Source organism: Mastigoproctus giganteus, chromosome 5, assembly GCF_048544385.1.
Source record: "Mastigoproctus giganteus isolate SK-2022 chromosome 5, ASM4854438v1, whole genome shotgun sequence".
Lineage (NCBI taxonomy): Eukaryota > Metazoa > Arthropoda > Arachnida > Uropygi > Thelyphonidae > Mastigoproctus > Mastigoproctus giganteus.
Window position 1 is genome coordinate 23858483 of NC_143579.1, and position 21184 is coordinate 23879666.

Consider the following 21184-nt stretch of genomic DNA (forward strand, 5'->3'; position numbering starts at 1 on the left):
ACACGCTAATAGGTAGGTGTACCTAATAAAGTGGCTGCAAAATGTAGGTAGAACGACCAATAAAGCAGAAATCAAATTTAGACCGTCTGCTATCTAATGAGGGATCAGTCGGTTCTAAAACAGGCTGTAATAGAAGTGTGTTATTTATTAAACAAATGACCAATTAATCAATTGACGAAGCCATTTGTTTATCTCGAGTAAATTATCGAGAATAACAACAAATAATGAGAGAAGCATAATTACGGAGAAAAAAGATTAAAGGGAGAAAATATGGAATTAGAAAAGGGAGAAAATATGGAATTAGAAAAGGGAGAAAGTTCTTCCGACTGAAATAAGAAAAAGGAGAGAAAGATGGAAGAAGTTAGGGAAAGAAAAAGAGAGAGCAAGAGACTAATAGATAAATAAATAGATTGATACAAGGGCCCCTAGAAAAACAGAAGCGGATAGAATAGAGAGAGAGAGAGAGGGAGAGCAGAACGATGAGAGCAGAGACAAAAAGAAAAAAAGCTGCCATATGTAGCTAATATTTATATGGTGGTCCGTCAGCTGCTCTGATCCATAACGCATCTGAAGCCGCTGTCTGTTTAGATATCCCGCGAAGTTATAGAAATGGGAGTTGGCGTGACTGTAATGAAAATATGTGCAGCTGCAAAGCATTCGTGACAGCACTGTAAAGCAGCAGAAACAGTGGTAGTGAAAATATGATGAAGAAATGATTTCTGGTTTGGGCTAGCAGGGTTCGTGGCTGTTTATTAAAGTGTGTGATAGAAAGCCGTATGCCTATTCAGCGAAATCCCTCAAGCAGACTACTGCGGTACACAATCCCGCTACACTTGTTCTCCTGGTGTTGATTCTTGGAAACTTGCCAACTTCCATTTACATTAATGGAACACAGTAGATTGGCTCTGGCGCCATCTTTTATCCATTTCGGATGGTGCTGTTGGAGCATACACCAGCCAAAATATAGATAGTCAAAGCGTGTAGTAAACAAAAGTACAGTACCCAATAAGGGTGAAAAATATGGCAATGTTATCAATTATGAGCTGGTAAAGAGCATTATGTAAATGTTGTAAGTGATGTTTATAATTAGAGAGGGGAGAGGTTAAAGTTCAGTCTCTAGAACAGTTATTGTTATCTCCCCTCTTATACTACTGCTCCACTAGCCTGTTCAAACAATATCATTTTTTATTCAGAAAATTCAGCTTTTCATCCCTCAAAACATACAACCGGACATAAGAAAAAAAAATCCAGTTTCTTTAAATTCAGTTTCTTCTTCATCGGTATTTTAAAGTGTCGAAAAAAATCATTTCCAGCAAAACAATGTTTAAAAATAATAAAAAAAATAAACCTGACAGGAGCTATTTTCATTCGTTGTGCGTCTATATCTTTCAATTTATTTTCAAATGGAGTATTGCCAATGTGTATAACAGATGTCTCTGCCGATCTATCCGCCCCCCCCCCTCCCCACGTCCCTCCTGTAGTGACGAGGTGTAATATTGTCACAGAATCCATCATCCCACCATAGCAATGAGACAGAACTGTTATTAGAAATGGCTGCGCAGTAGTGTACGTGTCATTTATCGGGACTTCTATGACAGTCTTATTATGAGCGTATTCATCTGCGTCCTTTAACGTTCTACGGCGACGATCTAAAACGCGAACGCCGATTAGAACCTCTTCCTTTGTCTGTTCGTGCCTCTTGAGCCCCCCTCCTCCCCCCGAAAGAGACGACTGATCGATATGGAGAAAGTGACGTGGCACGAGCGACAGATGCTATGGAGTGACACTCCATGACTTCTTTCCGTACCTCCGGTAGAGTAACGGCATCGTGCCCATGTAGTCCGACAGGCATTCGGGCGAAAACAGGGAAGCATTTTCTCCTCCAGAAAGGTTTAGGAGACTCTCCACTTTAAAACTGACTCTCCGAGCACGAGAGAAGACGGAAAACAGAAGGGGAAAAAATATAAAAACATTTCTTCTGGACAACAGAGATAGATGTGTACTATACGAATAATAATACCATATGACAGTTTTCTATCTCTGCTGGGTTTTCTTTCCGCTATTATATACGTCTGCTCGATGCTCGTCTTCGTATCTTTAGTTCTTTGCAAAGAAACAATATAAAAATCCAGACTGCTCATTTAAAAAGCATTCCGCTTGGAAACTGTTTTTTTTTCTTTTGCTCAACCACCAATATCTTCGCATAAAACATAACTTTCATTCAACCTTCAATACAAAATACTTCGACGTGAAATGTACATTTCAGTAGAGAAAAACCCAATACTCCCACGTGAAATGTTGTTCATTTCATCAGACGAACAATACAGCATTTTACGTGAAATGTACATTTAATAACGCAACAAAACAATAAGTACAATACTTCAGCGTGAAAAGTACATTAAAAGTACATTAAATAGAGCAATAATGAAGTAATTTCATATGAAATATACATTTCAGTAGAGTAACAATACAACGTTTGCACGTGAATTATACATTTTAGTAGAGAATAATACATTTCCATGTGAAATGTACACTCAATAGAGCGAAAGTAGAGCATTTTAAGTGAAATATAAAATCATAACGCATTTAATAACGCAAAAATACAAAATAATGCGATAGTTTCGTGTGAAATGTACATTTAATAACGCAACAATAGATTTAAATACGATACTTGCACGTGAAATGCACATTTAATAACGCAACAATAGAATACAATACAATACAGATACTTCCACGTGAAAAATACATTAAATAGAGCAACAATGCAGTACTTTCACCTGAAATATACATTTCAGTAGATAACAATACAACTTTTGCACGTGAATTATGCGTTTTAGTAGAGAACGATACATTTATATGTGAAATGTACACTTAATAGAGTAACAATACAGTAATTTCCCATTGAAAAGTACGTTTCAGTAGAGCAGCATTACAATATTTCTACGCGAAATGTACACTTAATAGAGTAACAATATAGTACTGAACATCCACGTAAAATGTACATTTCTGAGAGCAACAATACATTTCCATGTAAAATGTACATTTAATAGAGCAACAGTATAGCTTTTTAAGTGAAATATAAAATCATAACGCATTTAATAACGAAAAAATGCAAAACAATACAATAGTTTCATGTGAAATGTATATTTCAAAACGCAACAATAGAATAAAATACGATACTTGCACGTGAAATGTATATATAATAGAGCAAAAATACAGTACTTTCACGTGAAATGTACATTTAATACTGTATTGTTGTACTGTATTGAGTAACAATACAGTACTTCCACCTGAAACGTATATTTCAGTAGAACAATGTAAGACATTTCCACGTGAAATGTATATTTCAGTAGAGCAACAATACATTTCCACATGAAATGTACATTTCAGTAGAGTAATAACGCAACACTTCCATGTAAAATGTATATTTAATAGAGTAACAAATACAGTAGTTCCACATGAAATGTACATTTCAGTAGAGAAACAATACAAAAGTTTCGCGTGAACTGTACATTTCGGTAAAGCAACAATACAATAACATTTCCACGTGAAACGTACATTTAATAGACCAACAATACAGTACTTCCACGTGTGATGTGCACCAAATGGCCTAAAATGACATAAATGACCGAAACTATATGGCCTAAATCATCCAATTTTTGGATGATTTTAGGCCATTTTGCTTTTGCAAGTGGCCTAAAGTGGCCTAAAGCAGCAAAAGTTTTTCCGGTCTGAATTGGTGTAAAGCATTTTAAGTAAGTGAGAATGTAAAATGAGCCTACCATTTTGTCTCCTAAATTGATGACGACGCAGTGTAGGTACGCCGTTTGACCTAGTTGAGTGGTGACGTTCCTGGCCGTGTTGTTGTCGAACGTGGGGAGCACGTGAATTCCTAATCCCCAGTAGTCTTCTATGGACTCGGATTCGAGGAGCCTGTGCTGCTTCAGGTTGTCTATCAACACGGAGGACAGTTCGGTGGCCATCGCTCTATCACTCGTGTCCACCGATCCACCTGCGAACGAGAAACACCCGTTAAGCAAATGCAAAGTTCACACCTCTTTCATTCGTACAAAAGAAAACTGTCAATTGTTAGTTATTTGAGTGTCCCCCCCCCCCTTACTGCGTGTTTTCGTTTCTTCCCGGCCCTTTTAGAATCCAGTGGACAGAAAGTGACAGCGTAATCGCACATTTATGAGAACAATGGAATGGCCTCGACAACAACAACAACCCTCCGCCCCAACAATACCCGTATGTGATATGAACTTGAAAATTGAGCTTCCTGTCTTATACATAATTTACAGCGCACTCTCTCTCTCTTTTATTTTTCTTCATTTATTCTCTCTCTCTCTCTCTCTCTCTCTCTCTCTCTCTCTCTCTCTCTCTCTCTCTCATTCACTTCTCTCATTCGTTTTATTTCTTTCTTTCCACCTTTTCCTCTTTACTTCCTCTCTCCTTCTCTCTCTTTCTTTGTTGACCTCCCTTTTCTTTCTGTCTCTCCTTCCCTATTGGTCTCTCTTCTTGATCTCTCTCTCTCTCTCCTTCACTTTTTCTTTCTTTCCCTCTCTGTAGCTCTCATTTCTTTCTTTCTTCCACACACATTCTCTCACTTTTCTTCTTTTTCACACTTTCTGTCTATCTGTCTCTCCCTTCCTCATGTTTTCCTCACTCTTTCTTTCCTTTTTTCTATCATTTCTTTCTTTATTCTCTCTATTTTCTTCTTTTCTTTCTTTCTCCGTTCTCTTTTTTTTCTTTCCTCTTTTTCTATTCTCTTTCTTTATTTCACTCGCGTTTACATTCGATTTCTTTCTCTCTTTCCATCTTTACTGCTCTTTTTTCTCCCCTTCTCTCTCTCTCTTACTGACTGCCTTTTTCTTTTTCTGTCATCTGTTTGTCCTTCTGTCTCGAGCTCAATCTTTCATTCCCATTCTGTTTCTCATTCTGTCACACATTCTCTCCTCCTTTCTTCTTTCCACACACCTTCTGTGTATCTCTCTCTCTCTCTCTCTCCCTTTCTCTTCCTATCACATTCTTTCTTTTTCTCTTCCTTCCTATCACTCTTTGTTTCCGTTTCTTTCCATCTTATTTACCTCTGTCTCTTTCCTTCTCTCTTGCATTCTGTCTTTTTTCCCTTCTCTACTTCTTTTCCGTTGTTCTCTCTTTCCTTCTGTCAATGTTTCCTTCTTCTTTCCTTTCTTCTCTTTCTTTCTACCACTCTCTGTTTCCTTTTTCGCTTTCATTCCCCTCTCATTTCTTCTCTCTCTTTTTCCATCTCTATTTCTTTTATTTTCTTCCCTTTCTTTCCCTTTTCACTTCTCTCTGCCTCTTTCCCTCTCTCTTTCCTTCCGTATCTCTTTTTCCGTTTCTACTTCTTTTTTCTTCTCTACTTCCTTCCTTTCTCCTCTCTCTTTCTTTCTGTCTCTCAGTTTTTCTTTTCAACTTATTTTCCTTTCTTCTCTCTCTTTTCTTCTGTCTCTCTTTTTCCATCCTACTTCTTTTCCTTTCTTCTCTCTCTCTCTCTCTCTCTCTCTCTCTCTCTCTCTCTCTCTCTCTCTTTCTCTCTCTCTCTCTCTTTCTTTCTTTCTGGACTATTCTTCGTTCTCTAATTATTTTATTTTCTTCCCTTTCTTTCGCTTTCTTTCCGTTCTCATTTCTTCTCTCTGCCTCTTTCCTTGTCTCTCTTCTTCCATCCTACTTCTTTTCCTTCATTCTCTCTCTCTCTCTTCTTGTCACTCTTTTTCAATCTTTACTTCTTTTTCTTCCTGTCACTGTCTTTCATTCAATACTTCTCTTTCTTTCGTTCACTTTTCTTTCTTTCTTTCTTTCTTTCTTTCTTTCACTCTCTCTTCCCTTGTTTCTGTTTCGTTCCCTTCTCAGTTCATCTCTCGCTTTCTCTCTTCTTGATGCTTTGCTTTTGTTGTTTCTTTTTGCTCTCTCTCTCTCTCTCTCTCTCTCTCTCTCTCTCTCTCTCTTTCTCTCTCTTTATCCTCCCCTATTATCCACATCCTCTCCTTCTAATCCGCTTTGTGCTCCATCAACGAGTCCTGATATTTTTATTAATCCTTCTCATTGAAAGGAATAATGAAAAGATCGGTCCCCTCCCGTGCCCCTTTGTGACGAGGGGGGGTGGGAATATTGTGCTCAGACAGAGCGTCTCGACGAGTAACGAATTCATTCGGTTTGCTGCAAAGCCGTCCCCTCATCGTTGGTTGCAACTGCCACCCACGTCAGCGAGTATCCATCGGATGTTTATTTATTAACAAAATTAGGTGGGGACGACAGAATAACGCGGATGAAGATAAATATAGCGTAATCACCGAGATCTGAGATTCTCTTTGACTGCTGGGAAATTGAAGAGCAACTGGCAATGACAGGCCATCATGAAGCTGAAAGGAAGAGGAAGAGAACTAAGATCTCGGCGAACTGCATCAGCAAATCTAATTTCACAAGCCAACGAAAAGAGGAAAATTAAATAAGGGGCTGTTTTGAAAACAATGCGGAAGGGAAGGCACGCAAAAAGTTACACTGTTTCTGTCATCAACCTCTCAAGAAAGAAGGCAGTTCTAAAAGATCGAGACAACACTGAGGTTCCAAAGAATTAGTCCATCTTCGCGTGAGTTTTCGCTAAACGTCACTTTTAATTCCAAAGCTGGTTAATCTTAACGCAGCACCGCCATCTTGAGAGATGTGTTTCGTCTGCTTGTTTGTATTTATGCAGAAAAATACGTTTATTAGGATTTACCTTCTCCTTTGTCAAGGGAACTAACATTGCTCCTAATAAAATGAACGGAGAAAATAAAAAAAAAAAACAAGAAAATAATTGTTTTCACTTCACCAACATTCATTCCACTTCTGTTCAAAATTTCTGTAATCAACGTATCTCAGGCTCTACAATTTAATAAAAGAAACAGTTGTAGCGTATTGTCAACACTTTCGTAATGCACTTTACTTATTTCTTCCAGGACTTTAATAAGAATTGGAAAATAGCGTATTTAACGTTTCTGTTTCTGCTGTGATTAATATAATAAGAAAACAGTAATAATTCATGATTCATCTATTTAGTAAACTGATAACAAAAAGTGCAATCCTGTGTGACATGGAGCATTATAGCGCTGATACTGACAGCATCCGTTTTCTTATTATTGCCACAATGTAAGTTCACGCTCTGTGAATTTAATAAATTAAACAGTAGTAGTAGTATATTGTCAACACTTTCGTAATGCGCTGTACTTATTTCTTCCTGGATTTTAATAACAGTTGAAACACAACGCATATTTAACATTTCTACTGTGATTAATAGAATGTGCAAAGAGTAATAATTCATGATTTATGTATTTAGTAAACCGATAATAGTCTTGTATAACGAAGACAATTGTTGTTGCACTGATAAAGTCCGTTTTCGTAGTACTGCCAGAGGGTAGGTTCAGGAAATGTGATTTAATAAATTAAATAGCCACAGTGTAGTGTCAAAACTTTCGTAATGCACTTTACTTATTGCTTCTTGGATTTTAATAGCAATTGAAACACAACACGTATTTAACGTTTCTGTTGTGATTACCATATTAAGCAAATAGTAATAATTAATGACTTATGTATTTATTATTATTTTTTTTTTTGTAGTTGTTGGCGCATCGGCTTCTATGGCCATAATGCACCTCCCAAGGTTTTTGCAGTACTTTGATCCAAGCTCGAAGCGGGATTCGAACCCGCGACCTTTGGGTTGCTAGGTAGGCACTTTACCCACCCGGCTATGCCGATCGGCTTATGTGTTCAGTAAATGATAACAAAAAGTGCAGCCTGCATAACAAGGAGCACTGTAATGCTGATACTGACAAGATCCGTTTTTTTTTTAATATGCCACTGTGTACGTTCCGGCTCTGTGATTTAATCAAATAAGCAATCGTAATATATTGGCAACACTTTCGTAATGCACTTTACTTATGTTTTTCTCCATTTTAATAACAATTGAAACGCAACACGTTTAAACGTTTCTATTGGGATTAATATAATTACCAAATAGTAATAATTCATTATTTATGTATTTAGTAAACTGATAACAAAAAGCGTATTCCTTGCGGTGATAGTCAAGGTGCGTTTTCTTCATACTATCACAGGGCCCATACAATGCCCAAATAGATTATGGACTTAGCAAGTTGAAAGTGTATAAGTTCGAATCCCAACCAATAATGGCCGATGACGTACTACCACTACACAGATTGGGCAATTCAAACGTTCACCTCATCTTGGTACTTAAAAAAATGCCAACAAATTACTCACACTTTCTATTATTTCATTATAATTTTTATTGCTCAATAAATTCTGGTCACTGATTTCCCCGTTGAAATTCCCCCTTAACTATTTATCTAGTCCTATCTTTCATTTCCTCCAATATCCTCTTGAGATTATGGTAATAATACCCTCATCAAGATAATACCTTTAAGAGGAAATAATGTATAACGTAACATGACCATTTGCGCCATAACGACCACACTCCAACTTTCATTACTTCCATCTGAACTTTGCGAGGTCAAAATTGCCGTAATCTACGCTACGTTGGACTTCGGCTGGTGATTTTCGGGATCGTTCTTTTAATGGATTCCGTGGAAAAGAAATATGCAGAATTATGTTTCGCCAAGTAATTTCGAATAGAGACCGAATTAATATAGTTAAAGTCAACGCTCCATGCGGGAAGAAAATGTACTAACAAAAAGATATTTTTGAATATAAACATACCCCACCAAAAGAATGAGCACACTCTTTCAAGTTGCATTTAGTTAGTTCACGTTATAATGTAAATTGATAACACATTTTATAATAAATAATAAGCAAAGAGTAATAATTTATGAATTATGTATTTAGTAAACTGATAACAAAAACTTCCTGTATCCATTGTCGGTTTGATCACAGAATACAATTTACATTCGTAAATTGTATTTTCTGATCAAACAGACCATTAAAATACACGTTCTTCTGACGTCACCAGAGACCTGGCGAGATGAACAGCTACCTTCCTGTATTCATTGTTGCAAACAGCATTCAACCGTTCGGGCAACACGATCCATAGAGCTTCGATTTGCAGTGCAGAACATCCAGCTTTTAACAAACTAATGATTCAACCTCCTTTTAAAGTCTGTAAACTCTACTCCTTACGAATTATAAAAAAATTGCACACTCATGGATGGACCCCATTCATCCACCATTTTGTTTGCCATATCAATCGTTTACGCCCACATATGTCACAGTTATGCGTGCCAGTTTTCAATTAAATACGTCCTTTTTTTCTCCTAGGTGAGGCAATGATGAGCTGTATAATAAGTATCCAGAAGTACCCATAGTAATAGACTTTTTTGATTATACGCTACCCTGCCAAAAGAATCTGTACACTCCTAAAAGTCGTTTTTAGTTGGTCCACCTTTTAGAACTCTATTCTCTGGTGAAACCGACAAAGAGAATATAATTCTTTGTTGATGTCCTACTGACATCAACAAAGCCCTGGCGACGTGTCTGAGTACCTTCCTGTACCCATTGTTACCAACAGAGTCCAACCATTTAGAAACAGGAACGGCATTACCATATGGACCATCCAAGCTCAGAGAACTCCATGATCCGACCCCTTTCAAAGTCTGTAAACTGTACGTAAGAGTACGTTGCATACTCTTAAACGGCCATTCGCTCAACGTTTTGTTTACCCGCGAACGTTTTACTTCATGTTCCATTTCGCTGATCAGCTTGACATGCTAATCGTTTAAGTCCATATACATCACAGTAAGGCATCCCAATTTTCAGGTAAATCAGTCGATTCTTTTAGATGAGGCAATTTCAGTGATGAGCAGTATAATAGATATCTAGAACTATCTATAGGTAGTAGTTAGATTTTTTTGAATATATACACTACCCTGCCAAAAGAATCTGTACATTCGTCCAAGTTGCATCAAGTTTGTCCACCATTTAGAATTTCAATTCCATGGTCAATACGAGCAGATTAAAAACAGACTACCCGTTGCCGGAACACAAAATACGCCTACTGGCCTAAAAGACCTTGACATTAATCCAGACATAACCAAACGATGTTTATAATAGTTTCATTAGCAGACAATATTTATATTTTGGTACCCGTATTGAAATTTCATGCTTATCAGAAGTGCCGAGTCGATTATACACTGAAACCGGACTTTAATTGTATATCAGTTCCACTTGAGGATACATCTGGCCACACTCTGTGCACAACATGAAACAAGTACCTCGAATTAAAATGCAAATTACTACTCATGTCAGGAATTAATGGTTAACTTCATATTCACTCTCTTGTTAGAAGTTCGGTTGCTATTTTTAGAAAGGTGATGAATTAATTAGTCAAAGTGATTGTCACCGTTAACAAAAGTATAGAAGTATTGTAGTTAAAAGCAGGTGAGAAAATTGAGGAAATCACCAAATACGCCATGCTTTTAAAAATAGAGAAACTTGCATTGTTTAACGATAACCCTTTTAATTCGCATTGCGTTTTAATTGACTCAGGAAGAGATCACGTGAGTAGAAATCTATTTTAGGGCAAGGTTGGCTTATTTTATTGGCTGTTTGCCATTAAATAACGCAACAATACATGTTAGAAAGAATTTATTATCGTTTGGTATTCATGAGACTCTATTCGTATTGTTGAGTGTTTTCTTTAGTATCCCCTGCCTTAATATTTATTGTTTAGAATTGAAATAGATTAGCGCGTGCTGATTTTGCGAGTCGAACTACCAAACGAATTAAATTTAGATTTTAGTTGGCCTTCATTTTCCATTGACGCAACAATGAATATTACAATTTATTATCGTTTGGTATTCACGAGATCGTATTTGTATTGTTTAGTATTTTGTTTACTATCAGCTGCCTTAATATTGATTGTTTAGAAATGAAATAGGCTGCTCATTTCGTGAATCGAACTACCAAACGAATTAAATTTGGATTTCAGTTGGCCTAAAAAAATTGTATTTTATTGGCTATTTGCCATTAAATAACGCAACAATAAATATTAGAGAGAATTTATTATGGTTTGGTATTGATGAGATTTTATTTGTATTATTGAGTGATTTGTTTACACTGAAAGGACAGAATTTATGGGATACCTGGTTCCTGGGCAACGCAACGCTGTCACCCCTCTCACTAGTGGACAAATCCATCGCTTGGCAGGTATATAGGTTCACTGCATTCACGTAGACGCTAATTCGATGTCAGTATGGATAAACGTCGTGAGTTAACCAACTTTGAAAGAGAGATGATAGTAGGTGCCCGACGCATGGGTCACTCTATCTCGGAGGTGGTACAGAAATTGCACTATCCCCGTTAGACAGTATCAAGAATGTGTCGGGAATACGCCATTTCCAGAATAACATCTTATCGTGAACAGCGCAGGGGGCGGAGAAAGGTGGTGGATGAACGTGCCCGTCGACTTCTGTCTCACATTGTTTCACTCAACTGGAGAGTGACAGTGGCACAAATCACCACCGACTTCAACGAGAGAGGTGCCAGAAATGTCTCCACCAAGACCATCAGTCGATCATTAGCTGCAACAGGTTATGGAACCCACCAAAGTCCCATTGCTAACACCACACAGGCACTGGTCATTGGATGATTGGATACGGGTCTCCTGGTCCGATGAGTTCTGTTTCCAGTTATTTCGAGCGGACAGAACTGTTCAGGCAGGTAGACGATCGGTAATGGGCTGGGGCGTGTTCAACTGGCACACGTTGGTACCTCAGACGCATCCCTGAACGATCCAGGTTATGTGTCCATCCTTACAGACCATTAGCATTCCTTCATGGTCATCGTGTACCCACAGGGCAATGGACTCTTCCAGCAGGACAATGCGCCTCCCCACTCGTGGTGACAAGAACATGGTTCGAAGAAAATTCCGCAGATTTTACCACCATGGAATGGCCTCCCCGTTCACCGGACATGAACTCTGTGGGATGCTGGGGAAAGATTCGTTCGAGCTTTGGATCCTCCACCCAGGAATGAGACAAAATTATGGACAGCGGTGCAGCACCTGTGGAACGCCCTCGTGCCTAGCCGTGTGACTGCCCTTATCTGGGCGAAAGGTGGACCTACCCGTTACTAAGTAGGTATCCCATGATTTCTGTTCACTCAGTGTACTATCAACTGCCTTAATATTGATTGTTTAGAATTGAAATAGACTGCTTTTTTTTCTCGAGTTTAACTACCAAACGAATTAAATTTAGATTTCAGTTGGCCTAAAAAAATTGTATTTTATTGGCTGTTTGCCATTAAACAACGCAACAATTAATGTTAGAAAGAATTTATCATTTGGTACACGAGATGGTATTTGTATTGTTGAGTGATTGTTTAGAATTGAAATAGACAAGCGCGTGCTAATTTCGCGAGCTGAACTGCCAAACAAATTAAATTTAGATTTCATTTGGCCTAAAAAAACTGTATTTTATGCCTATTAAGCTTGAAAAAAGTAAGTTTTTTTTTTCCCTGAGGCTTAAAAATATACATTTCCTTTTGAAAATCATTTCTCCGTATAATTATAATCAGAAAAAAAATTTTTCCAAGAGGATAAACAACTTATGAATATTTTATAACTGGCTTCTTAAAGAAATATAAAAATGCGCGAAATTCTATTATACTTTAATTAAAACTTAGTAGTGCCTACTTTTGCGGATTACAAAGAGGGTTTTAATAGCAATGCCATCTTGTCGCTTCAATAACATTTTTTTCCCCCAGCTTCTGGAGGCAGTAAAGAAAGGCTTAATATGTTTCTTGTCTCCATGATGATCTCTTGCAGTACTGTAGCACCGTGTTATGACCACTTGGTGACCCTGTCGACCTTCTTGCGTCTAGTGAGCGGTACTTATTGGCAGCAATCCTTACAGCCATTCGCTGGTTGACAGATGTGCTTAATTACTGCTTCTGTACACCCTTCTCTTGCCATATGGCGTTTTGATCGCTAACAGTCGGTGAACTTTTGACACTACTTTTCGTGTCAGCGACATCAAACTTCGATATTACGATTTTTTCTTTCTTTCTTTCTTTTTAAGGCCCCTTTAAAGGCTGTTTAGAATTTATCATGGGACAGTTAATAAATAAATTAACATGTTGGGTTCGAATCCAGGACCTTGGTGGTTCGATAAGCGTCTTATAAAGAAACTGAGCGGTAAGATTGGTAGAGAATACTGAAGAAATACACTTTTCTTATCGTACTCTCTTCTGCCTGCTGCAAATCTTTCTTAGAATCACCAGCCGAATCTGCTTATTATGTAAACGAGTTTCTCACCCGAAATAAATTAAGATGGCTCGGTTTAAGAGACGAGATGCAAAGAAAGAAGTGCAGCAGAAGATGAACAGGATCATAAATGAGGGAAGGTTCGTCATGATGTTTCGTACGATAACGACGTGCTTGGTCTTCATAACCTGGGAAAGAAGAATCAATTTATCTCAAGAGAGAGTGTTGCACGTGGTTTCCAATGCGAACACATTTGTCACAATTTCCGAAATTCTCTAGAGAATATAAATAAGGGTAGTTTCAGTAGGATATTTCGGGCCAGATGTTTCGTGAACAACTTGTAATCCGTTGCATGATCGGAGGGGTGGGGTGGAGTGGGGTGGATTGGGGAGGACTATATTTTAATGGTATTCCTCGAGATGAATGAACGGACCAAATATGCTGTATTCCAACTGGAAAATTTTGCATTTTATCTAATTATTCAAGGTGGAGGGACCACTTTTCACGTTGATGGACATTCCTGATGCTTATCGTGAGCAATTGAAGGTTAAAGTAGTGGGAGCATCCCTCAGTTTAATCAAAATGACTGGATTTATACAGTGTAAGTCTGATAAAAAAGGAAACATAATCTTTTGTAATTTATGATCCACATTTTATGGTTGTATATTCATACGAACATTTTTTTTTACCTTCAGTGTAGCCGTGAAGCATTCTGATTTATTCCATTTATTCAGTATTTCATGGAACATTTCATTTTAGTAAGTGAATTGCTTTTGATTTATTCAATTTAATAACTATGTTGCTTTTATTTGATTTATTATGTTCCACAGATAAACTGCTTTCATTTGATTGATTATATTTAATAATTCTAGGTTTTATTTGATTTATTACATTTAATAAATAAGCTTCTTTTATTTGACTTATCAGATCTAAAAACTAACTATGTGCTGGTTTTATTTTATTTATTACATTTAATAACAATACTTTTTATTTGATTCATTCAATTTAATAACGATGCTTCTTTTATTTGATTTGTCAGATGTAACTAAGCTGATTTTTATCTGATTTCATTTAGTAGCTTGATTTATTCAGTTTTCTTTAGCCTGTATTTTATCTTATTGATTTAACAACTAAACTGTATTACTTGATTTATTAGCTGTGCGATTTGTTTAATATACAGAGCGATTATAATGAAATGCGTTAGTTCAACAAGGTGTAGGTAGAAAACCTTTAGCCTCACGGGCAGCACAGTGGATAAACTCACCATCCTTTCCACACTGTGCGGAAAATGGAAGACTTGAGATTGAATCCTGTCAATAACGCAAGAAATTTTTATGGTTTTTTATAACAAGGCTGTGTTAATCAGTTTTGGGCGAGGGTTGCATGGTTTTATCTCCCGAAAACTCTGGTTTTTCCGTCTAGCAAAACAGCAAATAAACTACAGAATACACAGTTAGAACCACAATATACCAACGCCTCAAAGCTTTAGTTGCTTTGGTACCTAACATATACTTAATCTAACTGCGAAGAACCCTTAATGTTAAAAATAGAATATTTGGAATGGATACCATCGTTCTGTGGCAGATGAGCTTCGTCACATTGCCTTTGAGAAGTCTGTTGACGTATTACTTCTTCAGAATCCGCATTACCAAAGAGGAGAATTATGGGTATCCGTACTCGCAAAGTAATCCAACCTATCATACCGGTCCTCTCTCTGCCATCCCAATATTTGACAATGATATAGATGATACAATCATTACGGGCCTGAACACACGATTTTCTTCCTGTGTATTAATCGATAGCCCTTTTGGTCAGTTGAGGAGCAGTATATGATATCGATATGCTGCTCCCCGATCTCTAATATCGATTCTTGCCTCCGGTATCTTGACCATGCACTATCTATTACTGGATCTTCTAAATACTTACCTGTGGTGACTTAAATTCAAAATCTCAATCTTCTGCTTCCATTTCTCCAAGGTCTGAGCTGTTATGTTATTGTTGTTATTATTTGGTTTTTAGGAGCATTAGCAACTAAGGCCATATTGCTCGGGGATATGCGATGGTCATTCCCTGACCTTTCCGCATCCTCCATATTTGGTGGTGACGGGCTTGAACCCCGGTCTAATCAAGAAGCGTATGCTACGCACTGCTGCTCCTTCCCACCTGGCTACGGAGGCGCCCATTTCTCCAAGGTCTGAGCAGATATCACAGTGGTTATAATGACCATTCTCCCCACAAGGGATGGAAAAGACCTCGTTTGTATCCCTTCAATGATCCGAGAGACTTTTATGGGCTTTTTTCGTTGCGGAGTTAATCGTTCTCAGATGGATAGCAAGGTTTCCTCCAGGAAACTCGGGTTTTTAAGGCTGCTAGAAATCCCGTAAAAAGATTGACTTAAATCCACTCCATGGTAGACTATAGATCTGACTGTGGCTAGAAGAGAGGTTCATCGTGCTCGAAAGCTTTTTCAGCGCCATCGACTGCTACCGGATGAAGTGCGTACACTCCATGACAACTACAAGCAACTTTAAAACCCTTGATGCCCTCCTGATAATCTCTTTGGATCTTTCAATTAACAACTAATTCGTCAAAATAATCTAAGATATAAAACGCCCTTAGAGATTCAAATTTTATTCAAGAGGTAGTTGACTTTTACATTGTAAAGGTCAGAACAAAATGTCCAGGCGCTGACCGTTATCGAAGATGAATTTATAATTCACTTTCAATTGCAAATCACATTACATTTTAAAAAGTGCTTATCAGAATCATGTTGTTCCTTTGTTTTGGAGAGAAGCTTTTTCTTTATCTTGCAAGAAACCAGGCAAAATTCCAGCCGACCACCTTCATACAGGCCGATTTCTTTGCTTGCCAATTGGTAAGGTATTCGTTTATTATCTTTTAGAATAACCGCTTTGTTAATGAAACATGATCGCTTTGCTAAAAGATCAATACGGTTTCAGCCCAGGACTGGATACAGAAAATGGACTCATTGATTTTGATTGGTTGTTCTAGGGTTTTAGGCTTATCAACAACTTTATGGGTCTATAATTTGGGTAAACGGTGATGCTTCTACTGAGTGAACAATGGTTTCTAATTTTTTTGGCCAGTGAGTGTATATTTTGTAACTTATACAACAAATCAAGAGAGATTTTCAAAACGAGTCTCTTCATCGATCTTCAGAAACTCGATATTTTTATAGATCTATATCAATGGAAAATAAGTTTAGTAATCTGATTGATTAAAGAAAATTTGATCAGTAGATTCCCTTTCCAGTGAAGCCTAACCAATTTCTGGATTTGATCACGTATACCCGGAGTAATAAAAATCACGATACTCCTTCACATATTACTATTGGTTCATTAATGCATAAAAACGTGGTACAGGAAGAAGCATTATTATGCATGATCAATTATCTTTTCTTTCATAGATGGCACAATTCCTGCGCAATTTGGAAATTAATTTAACATCATACCACGCTCGTATTTGCAACCATATCGAACAATATTTGAAGTCATTTACCTTTTGTCAACCAACAGGAACTATTTGAAACCAAGTGGAACTTTCAGATGTTTTTTCTCTCAATGCGCCTGTTGCATCTCCTTCCACAGTGTATTTGCTTTTACTCATTTTTTTTAAACTAATGAGCCATGATTTAAACGCTAGACTAGATACGCCTCCATCGGCATACTCCAAGACTGTCTAACGAGACATCGAACTGCAAAAAAGAAGTCTCAGTCACAGCCGGATGTTTACTTAGCTTTTAAATAATTCTTAACATACCTCTTTCCATATATTGGTCTTGGTGTGCTGGTAAATGGAGGCTTTTCATCAATGAATACGACTCCCAGGAGCACTACAAAACTCCTAAAGGTCTCGATGTCTCACTTAGATAGCTTCCAGACGTTATCTGTGCTTTGCATTTGTTTCGAAGAATGTCTGCTAATGGTCTTTCTTTTGCTTTTATGTCTCTAATACCCTTACATTTCTTATCTTAGATCTTTGAATCTTATTGTCAACGCATCTAATTCCATGGTATTAACTTTATTGATATGTAATGGCCAGCAATATAAATTTTGAATCCTCTTAGGAGAAAATGTCTTTAATAAATAGACTGAGTGTAGCTTTTAACTGATGGAAGATTTAATGATGGATAAATAGAATGTTTACTAAAAATTATTATCAGATCTTTTTGATTCATCAAAAATACGTTCTGGTAATAATTTTCAATGGTAATTGTACAATACTGGTAATTGTAATTGTACAATAAATTTACAAATCATGGCCAAGCTTTGCACTCTCTTTTTCGGATCAATCATTGTTGATGCTCTTGTCCAGATGTTATATCGACAGGAGCTGCCATACCTTATGGACAAAAGGGTCCATAAGTTACAGTAGAATTTCTTCTCATCTTCCAAACCCTTACAATTTGTTGCCGAAGCTGTAACAAATTTATTTCCACCAATAGTTATATTATATCTGGTCTCATAGTTGGAGAAAAAACTCCAAAACTGGAATTTCCGGGAGGTAAAACCATTCTACCATTCTAGCTCAACCATGTTGTGAAAAAAGACCCATAAAAATTCCTTGTGTCATTGACGAGATTCAAATTCAAGTATTTTCAACCAACTGTGGGCAGAACGGCGTTTCTACCAACTGTGGGCAGAACGGCGTTTCTACCAACTGTGCTACCTCGAAGGCCATATCTCTTCTTTGAAACAAAATGTAAACTCATAGAAGAAGAAATTATAACCAAAAAAAAAAAAATACCCCCATCTAATTATTAAGGACATCTGGAACTGTTGGACAAAATTTTGATGATAACATAACCAGCAAATCCTAAAAAAATGACTTAATTCCAAACTCAACAAAACTAGAGGCACTGGACGCACGAGAACCAAAAATTAAAATACTTCAAATGGCTTGAAAAATTCTATCTTAGCCAAATCTAAAAAAAATGTTTTTTTCCAAATTTTTTAAACATCATATCAATAAAATCTATCGTGCACTTTGAAAAGGTGCAGAGTAGGTCAAAATCTATTGATCAAAATCTATATTCAAATTTTATTGTCATCAAAATCTGTTGATCACAATAAATAAAAATCTATTCTGTTTTAAATCTATTGTTCACTTTTTCAAGGTGCACAATAAATTTTTTAAATTAAAAAACTTGAAAATATTTTTCTTTAAAAACACGCATTTTCAAAAAACTATTTATTTAAAAAACAAGATCAATAAAAGTGTAAAATTTATTTTCCACCTTCATTTTTATGTCAATTGAACTCATATAATTTCCTTTAAGGTGTATAAGAAAAACATTTATTATTCTTTCTTTCTCCTCTCATCATCATAAAAATTAAATCGCTTGAAGAAATAATTTACAATTCGCGAAACATTTTAAAGGAATAAAGCAAAAAGAAAAATCACGTCAAGATAAATTTACATAGAAATAAAAATATGAAGACAAATTACAACATCCAGTTATGCAAGATAATTTTACAAAAATAAATCTCCCACTTTTTTGTGGGAGTTCTTAAATTAATTACTTTGGCTAAAAACATTCGTACAAGACTGCCATAGTTGCAGGGTATGTTATCGCCTGTTATGTCAGGAGATATTGCAATTATTCCTGGTTAGAAAAATGCAAATTAATGCTGGCTACCTAATTAAAGGTTTTTCAATTGAGATTAACATTTATCTACTCGAGTACTTATTATATACGCTCACTTTAACGGAGGACGAGTTCCTTCACTTTTTGTACGCACTGTAAATAGTCCCCCAAACAGCATTAATTAAACACTTTGATGGGCCCTTATCGACGAAAACTAATTGGTGTGAGATGCTTTATAATATTTGCTGGTTAAGAAATATATCGTCTCTGGATAATTAGATTATTACGTGGGATTTTGGGAAATATGTGAAAGTCCGAAGGTGCTAGGTTAGGGAATGGTGTTAATGTGATAACACCTCGAATTTAAACTTCTCGATGCATTTCAGTATTTTTCTATCAACATGGGCTCCTTTGGTTAGAATAACAGTAGTTTTAATCATTCCTTCAAAAGAAATGGGACAAATTGGATGTATGTTTTTTTTTTTTTTTTTTTTTTTCGATTAATTCAGATCAGTTCTAAGGAAGTTCCACCCGAAGTTTGGTACCTCCCCTTCTACTTTTTGGGAAAACAGTTCTTTGGTGGATTTTCTGTTTGATAGACGAAAAACCCGAGTTTTCGGGAAAAAAAAAAACATTCTACCCTCGCATGAGACTGACTAACTCAGCCACGTTTCAAAATGTCCCACAATAATTCCCCACGTCATGGACAGGATTCGAATTCAGGTCTTTCTCACCTGATGTGGGGAGGCTGCGATAATGCCAATGCTACCCACAAGGGATACGCGTACATATGGATGCAATACAATTCCCTCCCCTCTAAGGACTTCGCGAGTTGTTTATATATTGAAAAATGAGCATTCGGTGTTAATTATGAAGTCATCAATAGAACTGTCTTTATTGTGTCAGTGTTGGAAAAAGAGAGAGAGAAAGAGAGACTGAAGAATGATAAGAAAGATAGGAGATGAAATAGAGATAGATAGAATAAGACATTGTGAGCGAAAGGAGAGAGAGAGAGAGAGAGAGAGAGAGAGAGAGAGAGAGAGAGAGAGAGAGACTGAAGAATGATGGGAAAGGTAAGAAATGAAATAGAAAAATAGAGAGAGAGAGAGAGACATTGTGAGCGAAAGGAGAAAGAGAGAGAGAGAGAGAGTTGTTGTTGTTATTTGGTTTTTAGGAGCATTAGCAACTAAGGCCATATTGCTCCGTGGAGAGAGAGAGAGAGAGAGAGAGAGTGGCATTAAGAGCGAAAGAAGGAGAGAGAGAGAGAGAGAAAATAACACCTTAAGATCGAATGAAGTACACAGAGAACAAACCATTAAGACAGAGGAGAGAAAGAACGATACATTAAGAGAGAAAGAAGGACACGGAGAACGAGAATTAAGGCAGAGAAGGAGAGAAACAGCGAGACATTAAGAGCGAAAGAAGAAAAGAGAGAGAATGAGGCATTAAGAGCGAAAGGAAGTAGAGAGAGAGAGAGAGAGAGAGAGAGAGAGACATTAAGAGCGAAAGAAGGGGAGAGAAGGAATGAGACATTAAGAGCGCAAGAAGGAGAGAGAGACAAAGAAATATTAGGACAGAGAAGGAGATAAAGCACGGAACAATAAGAGAGAAAAACATTTAGAGAGAAAGAAGGAAACAGGACGAGAACATTAGGGAGAGAGAGAGAAATAAAGATGGATAAAGAGTGTGAAGATGAGAAGAAAGTGAGAAACATAAGAGAGGAGGAGGGGAAAAAAGGAAGAATTATAAAAAAAGAGAAAGTGAAAATGACAATAAGAGAAAAAGAGATCAAAAGGAGAAATAGAGAAGATCGAAAGAAGGAGAAATAGATAAGATCGAAAGAAGGAGAACATAATAGAGATTAAAAGAGGAGAAAAAGATAATGACAGAGAAAGAGGAAAAGGAGAAGAAATAGAGAGAGACAGATAGGGAGAGCAATTAAGGGGCGAAAGAGCGAGAAAGGGAGAGGTAAATGGAAGGAGGGAGAGAGAGGGAAAAAGGAGAGAAAGATGAAGAGAGAGAGAAGGAGTGACAGGGGAGAGAAAGATGAAATTACAGAGAGTCAGAAAGAGAGAGAAAAGCCAAGCAAAATGGTCTGGAAATATAAGCAGTGAAAATGGACAACGAGGACCACACAGCAGGGAAGGGAAGAAAGTGAGAGAATGGAGCTTGTTGCCTCTCACCAGCATCAGTGTGAAGGAGTGCCACCGTGTAGAACACGTGCTCGTCACCTGAAGTGGGCTCGTGTGGCCCCGGGGAGCCATTTTGCAGCTTCCCTAAATTATCGGCAGCGTGCCCAATGGGAGTGCAGCGTGGAACCGGTGCTGCTGAGCATGCGCTGTGCTGGC

General features: G+C 37.2%; 1 protein-coding gene across 2 annotated transcripts in view; it reads right to left on the minus strand.

Moving 5' to 3' along the window:
- Positions 1-21184, minus strand: part of LOC150085240 (zwei Ig domain protein zig-8-like) — a 176063-nt gene that overhangs the window by 74834 nt on the left and 80045 nt on the right. For both annotated transcript variants that reach the window (XM_090373108.1, XM_090373110.1), the window contains exon 2: positions 3783-4012. In XM_090373108.1, coding sequence (XP_090229234.1) covers positions 3783-4012 — 230 coding nt within the window. The remainder of the gene's footprint in view (positions 1-3782; positions 4013-21184) is intronic.